The sequence below is a fragment of the Spea bombifrons genome, chromosome 6, assembly GCF_027358695.1.
Source record: "Spea bombifrons isolate aSpeBom1 chromosome 6, aSpeBom1.2.pri, whole genome shotgun sequence".
NCBI lineage: Eukaryota > Metazoa > Chordata > Amphibia > Anura > Pelobatidae > Spea > Spea bombifrons.
In genome coordinates, this window is record NC_071092.1 from 11,618,744 (window position 1) to 11,636,984 (window position 18,241).

At 42.6% G+C, this 18,241-nt stretch overlaps 2 protein-coding genes across 3 annotated transcripts; both read right to left on the reverse strand.

Moving 5' to 3' along the window:
• Positions 1 to 425: 425 nt before the first annotated feature.
• On the reverse strand, positions 426 to 1,951 carry GPX1 (glutathione peroxidase 1). The gene is made up of 2 exons (XM_053469434.1): positions 1,676 to 1,951; positions 426 to 1,314 (listed from the first exon to the last, which is right to left on the reverse strand). Exons 1-2 carry the CDS (start codon positions 1,895 to 1,897, stop codon positions 961 to 963), a joined length of 576 nt encoding a protein of 191 aa, XP_053325409.1. The 5' UTR covers positions 1,898 to 1,951; the 3' UTR covers positions 426 to 960.
• A 5,789-nt stretch (positions 1,952 to 7,740) lies between these two features.
• Positions 7,741 to 17,699, reverse strand: RHOA (ras homolog family member A). Of its 2 annotated transcripts, none has more exons than XM_053469432.1 (5): positions 17,516 to 17,699; positions 9,639 to 9,796; positions 9,319 to 9,439; positions 8,877 to 9,007; positions 7,741 to 8,173 (listed from the first exon to the last, which is right to left on the reverse strand). In XM_053469432.1, exons 2-5 carry the CDS (start codon positions 9,792 to 9,794, stop codon positions 8,000 to 8,002), a joined length of 582 nt encoding a protein of 193 aa, XP_053325407.1. In that variant the 5' UTR covers positions 9,795 to 9,796; positions 17,516 to 17,699; the 3' UTR covers positions 7,741 to 7,999. The 2 variants fall into 2 exon arrangements, with proteins under 2 accessions (XP_053325407.1, XP_053325408.1); XM_053469433.1 differs by having other exon boundaries at positions 17,652 to 17,668.
• Between the last annotated feature and the right edge of the window lie 542 nt (positions 17,700 to 18,241).

Sequence of the window (18,241 nt, forward strand, 5' to 3'; positions counted from 1 at the left end):
TTTTAAAAAGTAATTTGTATTCAGAGAAACTAGCTAATTAGCGTCCCCATGAACCATCAGCTCAATGTGTTTGGATTTAGAGCCATTGTTAAAAGGTACCGCAGAATAAAACCATTTCCCAGGACTTTCCAATAAAAGCCGTCTCTGAATGGCTACAAAAACATGAATGGTTTCTCTTAATCGATTTTTGATACTTTACTGGATTACATTAATGGATTTCTTTCCATTGTATTTATTCCTTCCCACTGCACCCAATTAATGTCTAACACGGATCCTGTTAAAGTTTAATGAGACAAAATACTTTATTCTACGTGTATTCTGTGGTATTCCACTATGAAACTTCCCCTTCCCCTATATGATCAGCAATCAGCAGAGCCAACAGCCGCATGCAACAAAAGTACACAAAAAAAATAGATACACACAAATGCAGTTTTGTGAAGTGTATTTTATTGTCAGTAATAAGTGCTATAGAAACCCACCCCACGAGCCTCCCCGCCGCACATACTGAGCCCCCCACTGACTCTTTACACGGAGCATCAACTCCCCCTCAATATATTTAAAGAGGGAGCATCATGAGTAAATGCCAGAGGGGTCTCAGCAGCCAGCACAGGGAACACAAGGGGTTAAAGCGACAGAAGTGAGACTTTGGAACCAAGTGTCCGCCGACAATACCGGAGAACAACGCAGAAGACATTCCTAGCCGGGCGTGTTATTTGCACTGGGGTTTAATACGCAGCCCCTGAAGTGAGTGTTATACAGAGGCAACGCCGGACTCTATCGTTTAGGTAGTGCAGCGCTTGCATGGCTTACCAGAACCCTCATTGTAAGTCCGGTTTGTTAATGTATGTATCGAACAGCCGATAATATAGAGGGGGCCACACTCTCCCCAAATGCCCCCATCTGCTAGGAAGCCCCCCAGTCCTGCCGATCAGACCACCTGGTTCCCGCACCTCTCGCTGCCTATTTTTTAGCTTCACTAAGCAGCCTCTCTATGTCCTCCTGGATGTTTATGGTCTCGAAGCAGCGGCCGTAGCGTTTGAACGGAACCCCATCAGCGCCAACCAGGAACTTCTCAAAGTTCCAGGAGATGTCGCTCCTCCTCACCGGGGACCAGATGATGCTCTTGGGGTCGTTCATTAAGGACACGGCGTCATCGCTGGGATAGGGCAGCTGCTCCTTCAGGAAGGTGAAGAGAGGGTGCTCCTTGTCACCGTTAACGTCGCATTTCTCAAACAGGGTGAAGTTCGGTTCATATCCACCCCCAGGGCGAACATACTTCAGGGCGTTCAGGATCTCCTGGTTGTTGCTGTTCTCCTGCATTAGAAGCGTGGGGTTTGTGTTAGAAGGTCCTCAGCGCTAGCAGCGGTATCAACATAAAACACACATAGGCTCATCTAGTCTAAAGCTTCCTGATGGAAATATTCAGACCCCTATCACTCCATGGTCTTGTCTTTGATTCAGGAGCCATATCCCTATTACATGCACGCTTACATTCCTTCACTGTATTTGCTTCTACCACCACTGCTGGGAAGCTGTTCCATTTATCTACCACGCACTCAGTAATGTAAAACCTCCTTACTGTACATCTAAATACACAATGGTATATAACGCCGTGCATGATCGTCCCTCCACTATGGATGTTAACACCGACTCCCAATGCCCCTTACACACGAACCTGGTGTCCGAACTGGTTGCAGGGGAAGCCGAGCACTTTGAATCCCCGTGGGCCATAGATGGTCTGCAGCCGGTTCATCTGGGTGAAGTCCCGAACTGTTGTCCCTCAAAGAGACGCCACGTTCTCGATGAGCAGCACGGCACCCTGATACCGGGAGAGGGCAACCAGCTCGCTGCTACCCAACACGCGGGCGGAAAACTCGTACACCGTGCGGGAAGCCATAGCGCCGGAAACCGGTTACCAGCTATAATCCGCACTCGCGCACGCACTGTTCATATATAATGGAACATTGCATGGACACGCCCACTTACAGAACGCCGCCAGTGGGAGGAGTCATCAAAGAGGTGGGCGGGGGATTACAGCAAAGGCACAGACCATGGACAACCGCTTAAAAATGGCTTAAAGCGGAAGTGCCTCTGAATGTGTACACATTACGTGACTGCTATGACGGGGCAGCCATGTTAACTTTGTTAGGAGCTACATTTTCCCCAGTGAAGTTTATCTGTTACTTTTTCTGTAGGTTATTCCCATATTAAAATAAGCAAGTGGCATGTTTTGGAGGGCACCATTTTGCGTATACAGTAGGAGCAAAGGGGCCGCATACATTTAAGTCATAAAGTGCTGGGATATCAGGTCAGTGGCCATGGATGGAGTGGCTGGGGTTCTCCCCCGAGTCAGGCTTTATCGTGGACGTTCAGGTCGCAGCACCGCGACCTGAAAGTATGTGTCCTGAAAAAATGGCGGCCAAGGTGGTCAATCTATTTACACTACATGAAAAGCATATACTATAGATTATCTTTTATTTACATAGCACAAACAATTTACGTAGCGCTTCTTACAATACATATATTAAAGGGATCTGACAAGACGAGAATTGTCAATTTGCAAGCTTACAATCCAAAAAAAACATAATTGAATAATTCTGCTTACTTGGATAAAATGTGGTTCGTGGCTTGAAATGTTCTGTTTACGATCCGCAGTTCACCATTAATTCCAGTTTTCGTTCAGTCTTTACCGGCTCTTCTCCTTCAATCAGCTCTCAGCTCGCCACGGTTAGGAACCCAGCGTCAATCCCATGCGTTTTGCTATCTGGAGCTTTTTCAAGATATTTTTTTACTAGGATTTTAAGTTATATTCTCAAGATATCATTCCCTTGGAAATTTTAGTAAAATTAGCAAGGGATAATAAAGCCTTGTTCACCGTCATGGCTGCCTGTTGGCCTGCCAGCCATTCTGACTTGGACTGCGGAGGCTGGGGCACAACGCTTTGGTTATTTTTTACCTTTTCTAGCATAGTGTTGATGAAAATACTGTGATTCCTAATACTGGCGACTACACTTAACATTTTCGAGCGAATACACACACGTGATTGGTCTATTGTGCTGAGCCCCTTTGCATCATCATAAGGAAATAGGATGGCAATTGGTGCATTCGGCCAAGTCCTTATCCCTAGGTATTCAAGTTCATTCCCGTTTCTGATTGGCCATGATCATTTAGCGCACGATGAAACCTTCCAGACTTCATCTACAATTCAGCAACCATATTGCCGGCTGAACAGTGTGATAATTGTAGTTATAGACGTGGGTTGTGGTGGCCGACACTACACACTAAATGCAGCTCCCATGATATACAGTGAGCCGGTACTAGCTGAACACCATAGGAATTGAAGACCGGGGTAGCTGTGGATCTTTACCACCCCAGCCTTTGTAAATACAAGCTCTCACGTTGTGCAGGGACATGATGGTCTGTTAGTTACCCATTAATAGGAAAAATTATATAAAAATGGTAGTAGTAGCTAATATCTGCCTCCCACCAAGAAAACCTTTAGCCTGAGCCAACAAAGGTGGGCAATGGGGATGAGGTAAGAAGGTATTGGGGTGTGAGAGGGGAAAGATGGGGATATTTTGACCCCAGACAGACACCGATGTGAATTGTATTTAACCAAAACATTCCATAGGCTGCTCCCCTCTTTATTAATGATTTATAGAGCACCTTCATATTCCACCGCACGTAAATCAAGTCTCCTCATTAATTATTTGGCATCCTGCTTTGCATTAGTGCTAATGATCTGGGTTACCGACTTTCTTCACTCTTCTGAAGGCATCAGAGATCTGCCTTCTCAAAAAAATAAATTGCAAAATAACCACAAACAGCAGGATTGGTAAGCTTAGACCTGCAGTGCCATCTAGTTACTGTCAGCTTCATTTCATACACACATGATAAATGAGATCGGTACAATAAAATAAGCATGATGTAATAATTCTGGCATTACATGCTGAAAGAGTTAATGCGGATGAACCAGCCCCTGGTGCAGCTCTGTGCTACAGAGACAGGTCTCCAGGTATATTTTGTAAAAGTTGAATTGCTTGATAACAGTTCTGATTTATGAGCTAACTAGATGATGTAGATTGTGGTCCTGGAATCTCTCCTCTCCAAAACAGGCATAACATCAACCAGACTCTTAATAAAACCATCATAATTGTGATAAAGGGGTTAATCACATGTAATAAGTGACACATAGGCTGCTGAATTCCACTGCAGATTTACTTATTTCTTAAAGAACATAACATTGTGACATCACTGGCATGTTCAGGAGGTCCCTAGGAGGACCTCTAACCATTTCTGTGTAAAAATAATATATAAAAAATGAAAAAAATGTAAAAAAATAAAAATACATTTTTTAAAAAAAAAATATATAAAAAAATTATTAAAAACCTTACTTCCCATTTCCCTAGCATAACACCTAGCCAGTATAACCCTCCTGCCCCCGTTCACAAACCCCAAACCCGTTAAGCCATAGGCATAAAAAATATACAAAATTGTACACCTTATAGTATGCTCCCTGGTGCTGGGAAAGTCTGGAAAATCTATATAAATTAGGTATTTCTGAAATCAGGACACCTGAATTAATAAACTTGGAGGGGATTTTCCATCACTTTACCTAATTTTGTGAGGATTCAGAGGGAAAATGTAAAAAAAAATTAGTTTATTTTTCTAATCTTCGCTAGTTTTTACTAAATTTCTCATTCAAAATTTTCAGCTAATCATCCAACTATGGTATCAAACAAAAGCTCTATCTCTCCTTGAAAAAACAATATATAGTTTATATGGGTACACTATTCACAGGAAAAGAGAATCATCGCTAAACCGACATACCCCAGAAATGGCAAAATTGCTCTGGGCTTTGAGGTACCAAAAACCCCTGGGATTGAAGGGGTTAATGTCTATGTATCTAGAATGCGATGTCAGACTCCCTGTTGGTGTTATGGTCAGGTGTAGAGCCCTGCGCGGGGCGGCTTTTTTAATCCCGCTCCCGCAATGTGGGTGTATCACTCCCGCCACATTTGTGGCCAATCACGCCCATCTCCTTACCTGAACTGCAGAGTTCCCGCGCAGTCCCGCAAGGCTGCCTTCTCGTGCTCCCTCAGTGTCTCGTCTCTTGCTCCGCCCAGGAACAAGGCGGAGTCACAGGAAGTGATGTCACATCACGTGACTCCGTTTTGTTCCTGGGAAGAGCAACAGAGGAGAAACTTTAAGGGAGCAGCGAGAAGGCAGCCTTGCGGGACTGCGCGGGATTACCAGGACCCGCAGGTACAGTGCCTGACTGCCCGCTCCCGCCTGCAGTACCAGCAAGACCGCCACAGGACCCCCGCCTCCCAATGCAGTCCTCTACCATGTAGAAACAGAGCACGTTGCATATGACTAGTGTAATATTTATTAAACTGCAAGGCAGCAGATACATCCCTGCAAGTCAAATGTCACAGAGATGCCTTTATTATTTTCAAAGAAAACAGCGCTCCAGGAATGTTTCAGGGTTCACACCTACAGCCATTGATAAAGGGGTGTTTGTACCCCTGAAACATTTGCGCTTCCACCTTGTCTGTCACCATTAAACGCCTTAATTCCCGAACATCTCTGGAGCGCTGTGTTTTCCTTTGTTGGGTTGATTTCTTATTGTGCACTCATTCAGACAGGGGTGCTTCTGGACATAGCCGCATGAGACTTTCCTTTTTTTTTTTTTTTTAACCTCCGTACCTTGTGTACATATCCCCATTCTTTGTCTTTTGGATTGCGATTTTCATTTATTCCTTTCGTATGCTGCCACAGTTTTTCAAACTGGTTCTAGAGGCTTATGAAATGGTTTGGACCACTCAACTGGTTACAATGGTGGCGAGTCACATAGCTGGCGTGAAAACCAAAATACCAGGTAATGTTCCTACGTGCAAAGTACAGTATGGCGCCCCCTAGAGTTGACAGATTGATACAACCATGGTTATGCCAGAGAATAGTGATGGGCTATTCATTCCCCAATATGCAGAACAATAATAATAAATAAAAAGACTATTTCCTTTTTTTTTTGCTTTTATTACATAAGGTTACAAGACCTTTATACAATAAGAAACTGATTCTCTAACAAAACTGTCTCAAGTCAATTTGGAATTTTTCTAAACACTTTATAAAAAAAAAAAAAAAAAAAAAATCTTACCCCAAAATTACAAGTAACAGTTAGATATTCCAATTACAGAAACATGAGCTACCTACTCAGCGGGAGAAACTGGCAGGGTCCCTTTTGCTGTTATAAAAAGGGGAAAGATAATGCCACCCCCCAGAAAGAAAAACAGAAAGGCATTGTGGCAGATGCCAGTCTCACATCTGTTCTGGATCTGAGGCATCATTTCAACCAGTCAATTGACAAATCCAAAGTAATGGGGTCCCCTGCAGCCCTCCGCAAGCCCCAGTGGTTTGTTATCAGAATGATTAACTTGATATCCACACTTAACACGCATGTGGTTACGTACGCCTGTCTCATTCCAGGTATCAATGCGAACGTCTTGTTGACATGACTTAGAAAGTTCCCAGGGTTTTGTGTAAAGCTCTGCAAAAAAAGACTGTATTGCCGTGAGTACTAAACTTTTGCTCTGTTGCTCACAATACTAGTCATACGATATCTATGCAGTTTACAGTAACCAGACATAAAAAGATCCAATATCTGCAGAACTGGGAAAAGTACACCATAAAAATGATACTCATTTTGGCATGTGTGGCAACTCGGCCTAATTTAACAGCTTGGAATAGCCTTTTCCAAATAAAGCAGGCTTACAAAGTGGCTCATCTTACACGATATGAAGGCAGATCTCATATATATGTGACAAAAAAAAAAAAAAAAAAAGAAGAGATAAGCCGGGACGTGCTGCGGGATTTTCTCAACGCAGCTCAGTCAGAGATAACATCCCGTGAGTTCCATCAGCATATCCCCCAAATCTTAGACTATAAAGGAAACATATCTCACCTGGTTACTTTGTTAATAGGTTCTATATACTAATGCCACAAAAAAAGTAAGTGTCCTCCCTGCAAATTAAAAACGGTTTCTGGGAAAAGCTCACTTTTTAGATGCAGCCGTTAGAAAATGGGTTATGTTGTAGACAAAGGCAGCAGTTTGTTTAGCCATTTGATATAAGAGCAGAACATCTGTAATGCTTCTTACCACTGCCGTGGGGGGGGTGACGACACTCAATTACCCCCCCATGTTATAAAAAATAAAAAAAATAAAGGGGCACCATAGGTATAGTAGGGCAATAACTATGGGAAATCAAATTTAACACTGAAACTGCCAGCAAAAATACAGAATTCCTGATAAAAAAAGGCCTCTGATGGAACACAACTGGCAATTTGCAAAGTGTATTCAAATATAGGCAAATTCTATTAACTACACCCCATTTTTGTGTGAGCAGCTATGCTAATAGTTAGAGAGCATTTACTAAATACCTACTGGTGGTACCGGTCACTTCTGCCATACATTGCAAGTGGTAGGTCCTTTTTATTTATTTATTTATTTTTTTAAACCAAACTGGGCTAACTTTTAATCAAGTAGTAAGGGAGACTTTCTGTTAATATATCCTGGATAATAAAATAACCCCAAATGTAAAATTAGGGCTCCCCAGGCAGATATAGTATTTACTGTGGAATGTCAGAGTTAGTCAAGTGAAAGTACACATCTGCTAATGGTGAAAGTTACAGAATATATTTATATATATATTTTAAGGAAACAAAAACACAACAAAAATGTTGACTTAAATACTGGTAGCAAGAGGACTTTTTATATAAAATTTCAACTCATTACAGACAAAAAAAAAAAAGTAGATGAAGGCCAGTAAGAACACGCTAAAGATTAATAAACATCACGTCAAGGTTTTTTTTTTTTTTTTTGTTGACGGTACAGATGCCATGGGGCTTTTCCCTCGTTGCACATTGGCCCCTCCACCACATCTCAGTCAGGAGTGTGGGGACGTGGTATGTGTTGTGTGCGTTACAGCATGTTTCTAAGTTAGATGAGAAGGCATGTGGTTTTCTTCTTGCCACGTCGGGCTTGCAAAGCTGCCCGCGTGGCCATCTCAAACACCTCCCGGACACCATCTTTCGTCTTTGCAGAGCATTCCATGTAGCCATAAGCAGAAATCCGATTGGCCATATCCCTGCCTTCTTCTGGCTTTACTGGCTCCTACAGGGAAGAAACAAAATTAACACTGCTGCCAACTGCAATTTTTAATCCATACATTTTGGATGCCGCATTTAATGCAGACATTTAGCAGTTTATGATCTGTACGGGACAGATTTTTTTCCCTTGCTGTATGATTTTATTTCAGCCCACTGCAATGACATACCTACCTACGGGACCTGATCTGTACCACACAAAATATCTCTCTGATCCTTCTAATGCGGCAACCCCCCTGCGATCATGGAACCAGGTTGCATGCATTTAATTCAGGATCATGGGACTCGTATTATCATAACTTTGGTACAATTACTCAACGGCTGCCCGGTGTCTGATAAAATTACCATTAACCCCCCCCCCCCAAGAGAGCTTGTGGCAAAATTATAGTATCAACTTATTAAAGAGCCAATCACAGACAGTTCCTCCTGCAAGAAATAAGCTGCCCTGTATAATGCGTAGCTATACGAATGAGTTTTATTGAAAGTCTTCCAATTCTAAATGTTTTATGCAGGGCCAGCTCGACTTTTCTTGCAAGAAAGGTCTGGGGTTGAACCTTCTAATAGATCCTGTGAAAATCAGCTGGAAAATTCTCCGGGAAAACCACCACCTATAAGTTCATTCAAACATAATATTCCACAGTAAATGAGGGAGAAAAAAAAACATTACACCAAGGTATACGAGGGGTGTTAATATAATTAAGGGGACAGACCTGTTTCATCTTGGTGAGCTCCCTGCGAGTGTGCTCATCATTTCGCAGATCCTTCTTATTCCCAACCAAGATGATTGGCACGTTAGGGCAAAAATGTTTTACTTCAGGGGTCCATTTCTCAGGGATGTTTTCTGAGTGAGAGGAAAAAAATAGTTAGTCAGTGGTTACAGCTACCTTTGTATATTCGGACTAACTAAAGACCAGAAGCAAGATTACTTATTTACATGGAAAGCAATTATATATACACAATCACAAGCTTCTACACCGTTTACTGCAAGCAATTTGTTTCTTTTATCCAGCCAACATTTACACGCACATACAGCTCCATTCCCACCTTCCTACCAGCCCAACAGCCCAGAGATATTAAATTAGGAATTACTTCACATTAGACAGGTAATTTGTACATAGCCAAGAACAAGCAAACGTAGCTGCTAGCACTTACCTAAACTATCAGGGCTATCGATGGAGAAACACATTAATATAACATCTGTATCCGGGTAGGACAGAGGTCTCAGTCTATCGTAATCTTCTTGCCCAGCTGTGTCCCAGAGTGCCAGCTCAACCTGTTACCAGAAAAAATGAACAAAAAAACTTAATTGTGAAATATAACTTAATATTCAGCTGTTACAAGAGTATATCAACCACAAAAGGGTTTGGTCTGAAGTGCTGCTTAGCTTTCCTGCTCCTCACCAAAGGCATTTTACCCAACCACGGACCATTTATACTCAATACGTTTTAAAATATAACGGAGGACGCGCTTACCTGCTTTCCATCCACTTCAATGTCGGCCACATAGTTCTCAAATACTGTTGGGACGTAAACTTCTGGGAACTGGTCTTTACTGAAAACGATAAGGAGGCAGGTCTTTCCACACGCTCCATCTCCCACAATCACAAGCTTCTTACGAATGGCTGCCATGGCTGTAAAGGAAAATGTAAATTAAAAGTTTACTTTACAAACTCAAAATAAAGATTTCTTTATGAAACAGTAATATGTGCGTGCCCCCCCCATATGACGACTAAACTAAAGGAGCCACCCAACTTTCCAAGAAAAGAGTGAGTGAGTAGTGGGGGACAGTCTATTGCCTTTTTCTAATTCATTAAGGTGTAATTAAGCAAACCAAGTTTCTGCAAAATAAATAAAAAGGGCTTTACTTTCATTATCCACAAATCATCATGTTGGACAAATGCTCTTCCACTGAAAGGGACAGGGATTAGCAGCGCTGAAGAGTTTTCTTTATATTATTTTTTTTAATGAACGGGGAGACTTTTCTAAAAAGGGACTTCTGCTCCTCTCCCAAATCTTTGACTTAACTAATACTTTAAAGACTTTACATTCCGATTATTGCCTTAATAAAGTGGTGCTTATATACATTTAAACGGAGCAGTCAACACTTTAAAACATTTAATTGTCTCCATAAATGTGATTTAGATTTTGCAGGAAGAGCTGTTAACTCCCCCCCCATCCTAATTCTTTCTTGCAGACAGCACGGCAAGAGAGCTGCCGGGAGCACACCGGAAATACACCGGAAATACACCGGGAGCGTGTGAATACAAGCGGCAAATAACTAAGTGCACACCAACAGCCCGCGCGGCAAACAGCCAATATCAGCAGGGATTCTGCTGGGTACGTTACCAAGCAGTAGCTCATAAAAGGCAGCGACTGAGGTTTAGTTCATATAACGGATCCCATAAAAGAAAGGGAAAATATGAGCAGCAACGGAAAACAAAATAAGGGAGGCATTGAGTCAGTCTACGGGCGGTGCAGCCTCAGAGAAAGTAGTGTCATTCTTCCTTAAAGGGTGTTTAATACTACGGGGGGGTTTTAATTTAAAATTATATCTAAGAAAACAGTGGATGTACTTTTTTGGAGGGGTATCCACGTCTCTATTGCATGGTGTTTGCAAACCTTGCCCCATGTGAATAGGTGTTTATTTTAGATACTACACCAGAGTTTCTGTCACAGGGTCCTAAATGAAAAAGAGCGCGACAGAACCAATTCGGCGTGAAGCACAGCGCTTCACAGAGAAATGCCGCTTCGTTTACTCATCCTGAAGATGCCAAACCATACAGCGCTACCTTTCTGCGCATGTATGTAGAGAATACAGAATATTTAAACTCATCTATAGCATAAAGGAACTCTGCTTCAAATTAAACTCTCTATTAAATGACCATAAGGTATGTAATTCCTCATTATTTTGGTCTTCATTTTCAGAAAAAGAAAAAAAAAAAAAGACCAATTAAATCAGCAATAAGACGTGAGAAATGTATACAATAAGAATATAAATGAAATAAAAAAGTACACGTGCGTTCCAAGCAGAGGATGGATGGTCATCAAGAGCAACCCAGATAAAACAGATTAAACAAATATTCCATTCAAGAGGAAATTGAAGGCTTCGCATTCATTAAAGAGATAGGGAGATTCAGAACAGCATCAATTCTTCCAGATACACTCACACGGTTTGAGGAACTCAGCAGGTAGGTCGTTCCAAACATCTAGGGGAACTAATCACAATTATCCTGTGGATTCAGACAGCCTTGGTTGCTTCTCTCTCTCTTTAATCCCAGACAGACTCTGTATGTTGATCTCATCACTTTCTGGACTTCCTTCTGTATCTGCCTGTACTTCTCAGCATCAGGGAGACCATTAACTCTGACCAAATCCCCAACTCTAGTTGCAGAAATGCTGCCCCGAACTTCCACCGTGCTTCACTGTGACCTTCTGTCTTCTACATCAGTCCAGAGCATCTGCTGCTGCTTTTCTGCACCACAGTTCCTGTGTTTTCGTGAATGGCTCCGCTTAGCCTTGTTTCCATATCAGAGATACGGCTTCTTGGCCGCAAGTCTTCCACGAAGACCACATCTAAGCAGACTTCTCTGGACAGTAGAAGGGCGTAACAGGGTCCCACTGTTTTATATCAATGCTGAGCTGACGGCAGTGCTGGACGTCTTCCAAATGCGAAGGGAAGCATGGTGTCTTTCATCCAATGCACTCCTTGTCCGACCATTGCATTTACAGTCCTTAATATTGCCCGTTTCTTTGAGCGTCAAAAGGAGCTTAAACAGATCGTATGGAAGTTTCTGCCTGGGAGAGTACTTGCTGAAGCAGTATCACTGTGTGTTGCCACGCTCAGTCTTGCCGTGATGTAGGACTTTTGACATTAAAACATCTTCAGCATCCTCACCTTGTTAGTGAGATTGGATGTTGGTTACCCAGTTTTATTCCTTCTAAACTACTGCCTCCATTAACATTGGGTTTCAACCTACATATTAAATAGATGATTAATGCCCGTTTTGTGCAAGTGTACCTAGAAATCTGATGCCGTTTTGAAGGCAATGGGTGGTCACACCAAATTTAGATTTGCTTTTCTGTTCACTCACTTTGTATTTTGTTAAATGATAAAAATTTACTCAATAACATGCCTATTTTTGAAAGCAGTCTTACTGTGCAGCAGTACTGTATAAGTCTCCAGGTAAAGTGGGATTAACAATGAGTAGAATCAATCTGAATTTAAAATGGATTATGGGGTGAAATTGTTCTGTTACAGCAGATAATATAAGAACGCACAACACTGTTACTATGCACATCCAACACTCCCAGGCATTTCCCCCAACGCTTTACCCAGTCGGCGCCATCAGTACCTGCGTCAGAGAAGCTAAAGGGCCACAGTTAAGTGTCTTCAGCTGAAGTGGGCCGTGGTCAGATATCACATGCATGTAGAACAGATTTCATACTTAGCAACTTTATGGCACACAAACCACAGCAGCACAAACACTTGCATGCAGTTATATAGTGGTGGCCGTTTCATGAGGCTGACTCACTTCCTTCCGTACACTCTGCCCCAGCGTTGCACAGTTACACACATCACTCCCAGCCAAGCTGATATGCATAGTACAAGCTTACCTCCCAGGCAGCACCATCTCTCACACGGTGACCCCCTGAGCACCCGCTTCCCAGACATCAGATCAGAGACCATTGAACAATATAATACACACCAGGAGCTTGCCGATGCAGTCACCCCATCAGCGAGCACATAAGGTGCTTACTGTTTTAGGGATCGATTCCATGACTGATTCCAGTCCCGCTACCTTGACCCCCAACTACTAGCGAACATACATGGCATATGCCTGCTGAGCTGTATGTGAGCTCCTGGTGCAGTTACCCCTCCTGGAAGCCATTATTTTATTAGTTCATGTCAGGCTAGGTTACAAGCGCCAGCAATAGGTATGGGCATATCCACATGGCATGTGATTTCTGACTCGGTTTTATTGCCATAACCTAAACGCAGTAAGTATTCCTTTAAAAGTTAGTATCGAATACAACAAAACAAAAACAAACCTGCATAAAATCCTTAGTTCTCCTTCGAAGGTTTACTTCTGCAAAATTGATGTTACTACACATCCCACACAAACCGAACGCTGGAGAGCGAATAATTAAAAATAACTCCTTTTAACGCACAAACCTGGCAGCAGACATCCCCAGACCGACGGGATATAAACTCACAGGAACTGCCCAACCCGAGAGGTCGTTATTGTTTTACAACAGAAAGCAGGCGGACGGAGCCGGCAGACATTTCACAGCAGATTTCCTGCTCACTTCCCGTCACACCAACCACCGACAAAATAAAGGGATCCTAAAGCAAGCGGGGTGTACGGCCCACGTTTCCAATGCCTCCCGAGCGGCGTTAAAGCAGAACGCAGCCACATAAAACAGCATTCGGGCAAACAACACAGACAGCGAGCAAATGTTTGCAGAAAGATTTGCAGGAGTTTTCTTGGTTTAGTCTGAGATGCAGCCGACACCATCGCTTACAATAAGCGAAAAGCAGGCCGTTCATACAGGGATTGAAAAGATCAACAAGCGCGTAGACGTGAATAAACCGCCCATGATTATCCTTTACACGAGAAGAGCTCCCTTGCATGATTTGGCCACCACGGACCTACAATAGCAACAAAGCGGACCCTTCAGCGCCACGGCAATTATCAGAATAACGCCGTAACAGTCGCCGACTATACCGTGACAGATCTCACGATGAACTCTGTTCAAATGTATCAGACGCCATAAAACCGATACAAACGGCAGTAGAACAGCATGCGTGAAATGGGTGTTGTGATGGAGCGGCTACCAGCCCCGTTCCCTGTAGTAGGCATATTCAGGTTTTCCCAGTTTAAAGTTGCAGCAATATGGTGCATATTTAAGAATGATTGTGGGCAAGCATCTCATAGCCAGATGAAAGATGCTCCATATTCACGCATTATTTATTCATAATGTTATGAATAGGGTTCATTGTCCGCACATACTCAAGGCAGCAAGTCCATCCGTAAAGCTCAGCCTGACCACTAATTTGTTTTCGGGCTGCAAACAAAGCGGCGCGTGTCCGGGTACAGATTAATAATGCAAAAATACTACATTTCAAGTAATTACAATTTTCGCCAGCAGAATGCTCTTAACTGTCCTATATTTAACACTGCGCATGAGAATTTGTCCTTAACGCAACACACGACGAGAGTCATGACATTTAAACCGGTTTCAATACAAAAACTAAACTTCCAACTCTGCCTCAAACATGACAGAAAGGGATGAAAACTCCCACATGATATCAAGGAAAGTACTCCATTCGCACGCACCCGGGGGCCGAAGGAACCAGAGCGACCGAGGCTTCAGTGGTCCCTTATTCCAACGTTGTTATACCAACTTACATCGTACCTCCTCCAGGACAAAGTGTGGCGAGGTTTATATCTGGGCGCCTTATGTGCTTCAAAGATCATCAAAACAAACGTCTCTAGGTCAGCTCAACCAGCAGAATTGCCCATGAAGTCACTAATCATTTTCACCAGGCAGTAAATATCAGAAATAGTTAAGTCCTTTGGTATTAAAATCCACATTAGAAGCGCCTGCTTTGTAATTGAAGAGTCACGAACGTTATGGACATTTTATAAACGGTGTAACTGGGGCTGAGTAGCTCATCACAAATACACTGCCGCCCGCCAAACGATCCAAGGGCACCGACTCAAGTCACTTTCCGACAATGTTCTTTAAACAAGTCATTTCTGTAAATCAGGACGCCACTTCATGAAATGACTGCGAGTTCATTTGGCGTCTTCCATAATCACTGCTCCACACTACAAGACCAGACTATTGTGCAGGCCCCATCATGTTTGCACACCATGAGCAGGAACAAATGGCCCCCGTGGAAAGCCACCCACTAAAAACAAAAGCATGCTGGAGGATAGCGCAGAAACCTGATGTGCAGCAGAGAACCTCATCTAAAGACTTAACCGTTTCATGCCAGTCTCCATATATTTATAACAAAAGCCACATTATGTGCGAGAATCGCAGGAACTGAGCAGTTCTAATCTAGCAGCTCTGGCTTTACTTACTCCCTACAAACCCAAAGTAAAACGCACTCTCGCACCACTCATATGTTCGGTTCCCTGACCCGCTGTGACAATGTCGGGACATGCACAGCTTTGGCTCCTTGTTCATGCATTCTCATCCGTTTTCTTTTTATCTTTTTTCACACCTTCAATAAACAAAAAGCCTCCTGAAGGAAGTGTCCGCAACACAAAGTCCACACAACCCCAGCTGCCCCCGTTGCTGCTCCATGACAATCTGAAGGATAATCTGCCGGTTTCTATAGGTCTGGGCAGAAAAGTACATTTTGTATAGATTGCAAACTGGGGCGTGAAACAATGCCTGCCCTCAGCCGTCTGCATGGCTAGTAACGGATCTCGTAATGCTTCTGAACGTGGAAACTTCTCAAAATGCTCTCTTCTCTAGCCTTGGTGAGTTTAACAGCATGGAGAGTCACTTCCACCGGTCTGCCCAGGGGTATCAACACATTTTAGTTGACTAAGTAGGAACCAACGTAGAGGTCATATCAAACAGATCAATACAAAAATTTACAATCACCTTCCTAGAATGACTATAAACTGACCATATATGTAAAGAGTGGTCTGCATATCATCAGCCATGGTGATGGCCATCTGGCATGTTCCTACGGCAACGGCTGTATGACTTTCTTTGTTGAAGCATGGTTCTGGGCACTGGAAATATTGGTACACGACACGCAATACAGGGCTTATTTTTGCACGTCGCTTCTAATTCATTCTTAAAAGAATTATTTGATGACTGGTGTCCATTATAAAGCCAGCCACTGTTGCTGGAATTAAACTCTGTACACCCACAACATTGCTAATAACAGGATCTTCCCATTAAACATTTATGACCCTATATATCACCTATAATGTAAGGTCTAAGTGTGAAAAGCATTAAGAAACATATTATAGTCATACGTTTGTCATGCAATACAGCATTTACATTTCTATATAACCGATACACCCCTCTGACTCTCCTGACGGCTCCTCTTACACCTCTTCACCTGCAGGCCGAGATTCCTGTCTGTCCTCACACCCTCGGGCGCATTTCTTGCATACACAGCGGTTCAGAGCAACCTTTACTGCTGTTATGTTTTCTATTGCAAATATCACTAGCATTGATTTTTATCTTGGGGAGATAGATATATATATATATATATATATATATATATATATATATATATATATCCCCCAATATAAAGCTTTGTAAGAAAAGAATGTGCGATGTACAGATATATTAAACCAGACAAACCCCACAGTGTTACAAAAGCTGTCCTTTGGAAAGAGGCATGTTTTGTGCTTCTCTGCAATGATGCCAACGTGCTGGGAAGGTGTAACTGAGCGCCATGCGAACTGTGCCCGATTACCAAACCTTACCGGCCGTCAGAAGTTACTGGTCAAAAAGGAGAACGTCATCAGTCTACCAAATGCAATACATACAGAACCAAAGAATATTTAACTGCTCTTCTAGGCTTTCGTAAGAGATATATATATATATATATATATATATATATATATATATATATATATATATACACACACAAAACACAATACGTAACATGCCATGTAACCATACACAAAGAAACAGAATTTGACAGCAGTTAAGAACATAAACATCTAGTTGGCCCATTATTTTTTTTAAATGCTTTAAAGCCTAAGATCAGTCCTTAGTCTAGTCTTAGATACAGGGAAGCTGTTTGCCAGTCCCAAGCATGTTTAAAATCCCTCTACCACTTCCACTGACAGGCTGTTTCACTTAACCACCACTCTCTCCTTTACATTACACCTACAACCCTCTAGTTTTAGATTATGATTTCTTATTCCTCCATCTTTAAAATCGAATTCCCTCCTGTCCGTTTTAATTTCCTTTAAGTATTTTATTGAGCCCCCCTAATACATCCAAAAAATGTGACTAAACATGTAAAATATATATATATATATAAATATATATCGTATAAGCGTATGTGAATGTATATACTTCCCCACCAATCAACCACATAATAAACATGGCCTACTGAAGACTTACAATTACATCCGTCTCCATAAGACATATCCAAGTCTCACTGCTATATGACTTCATATAAGCGCATATACATTACAAATAATTAAAAACAGTAAACATTTATTGCGAAAAAAACAAGCCGATTAGGGCGTGCTGATGTCACCAAGCCTCGACCGGGCCTGTGCCATATAGAAGCAACAGGACCCCGCCCGCTTCCATAGGCTAAGGCCCGGATACCCCCATCAACCCGACGCCCTCACCTGAGGCCTCCTCGAAGTGGAACTCGGATTAGTCTGGTAGCTAAAAGCCGCCGTCGAGCTCGGTAACCGGCTCGGTTATATGAGGGGTGTCGCTGCCGAGATTTCCTTTCCTCCCACGGGCGGCGGCCGTTATTACCTCACACTAACTCCGGCTCCTTGTAGCAGAAGAACCCGCCCGGCTGCGACTCGGGCACGACAAACTTACTTACGCGAGCACGCCTAGCGCCACAACAAGGATAGAGCAACGAGTTCTAAACACCAATCCAGTGGATCAGTGTTTCGCCCGTGATGGAGCTATTACATTGTGGAAAACATTAGACAGATATCTGAGTATTTCCATTTCTAGGGGTCTCTATATTTATATGCTAATGACGGAAACGTATTTTTAGAAAAAAGACGTTAATTTCCAGATGACACTCTACTGCTTAGAACTCTAATGTTTAGACGAATATGGGTAATTGTGGGATTGCGTGAGGACGTAAGGCGCGGGCACGAGGAAAGAAATTTCCAATGCGCACGCACAGTGATTACATTTTGGGCGGAGTGAGAGACAGTTGGCGCTCAACTACCTAGGTCACGAGCAAACGGAATATTCCAATGAACTGAATGTGTTTGGGGGGATAACGGATGAACAAGCCTACTTTTTTCAACTGTGCAACGTTCAAATATAACGTGTCCCAACCCGTATATTAATATCGCTTGGCTATGTGGGGGGGTGAAGGAAAT

What these genes read in the sequence shown, in the direction of transcription:
- RHOA (XM_053469432.1), bottom strand. Translation starts at nt 9,794, where the DNA reads ATGGCAGCCATTCGTAAGAAGCTTGTGATTGTGGGAGATGGAGCGTGT. An exon ending in TTGAAGTGGATGGAAAGCAG is followed by an intron (nt 9,440 to 9,638) that starts GTAAGCGCGTCC and finishes TTCTGGTAACAG; the next exon opens with GTTGAGCTGGCACTCTGGGA. An exon ending in CGATAGCCCTGATAGTTTAG is followed by an intron (nt 9,008 to 9,318) that starts GTAAGTGCTAGC and finishes CCTCTCACTCAG; the next exon opens with AAAACATCCCTGAGAAATGG.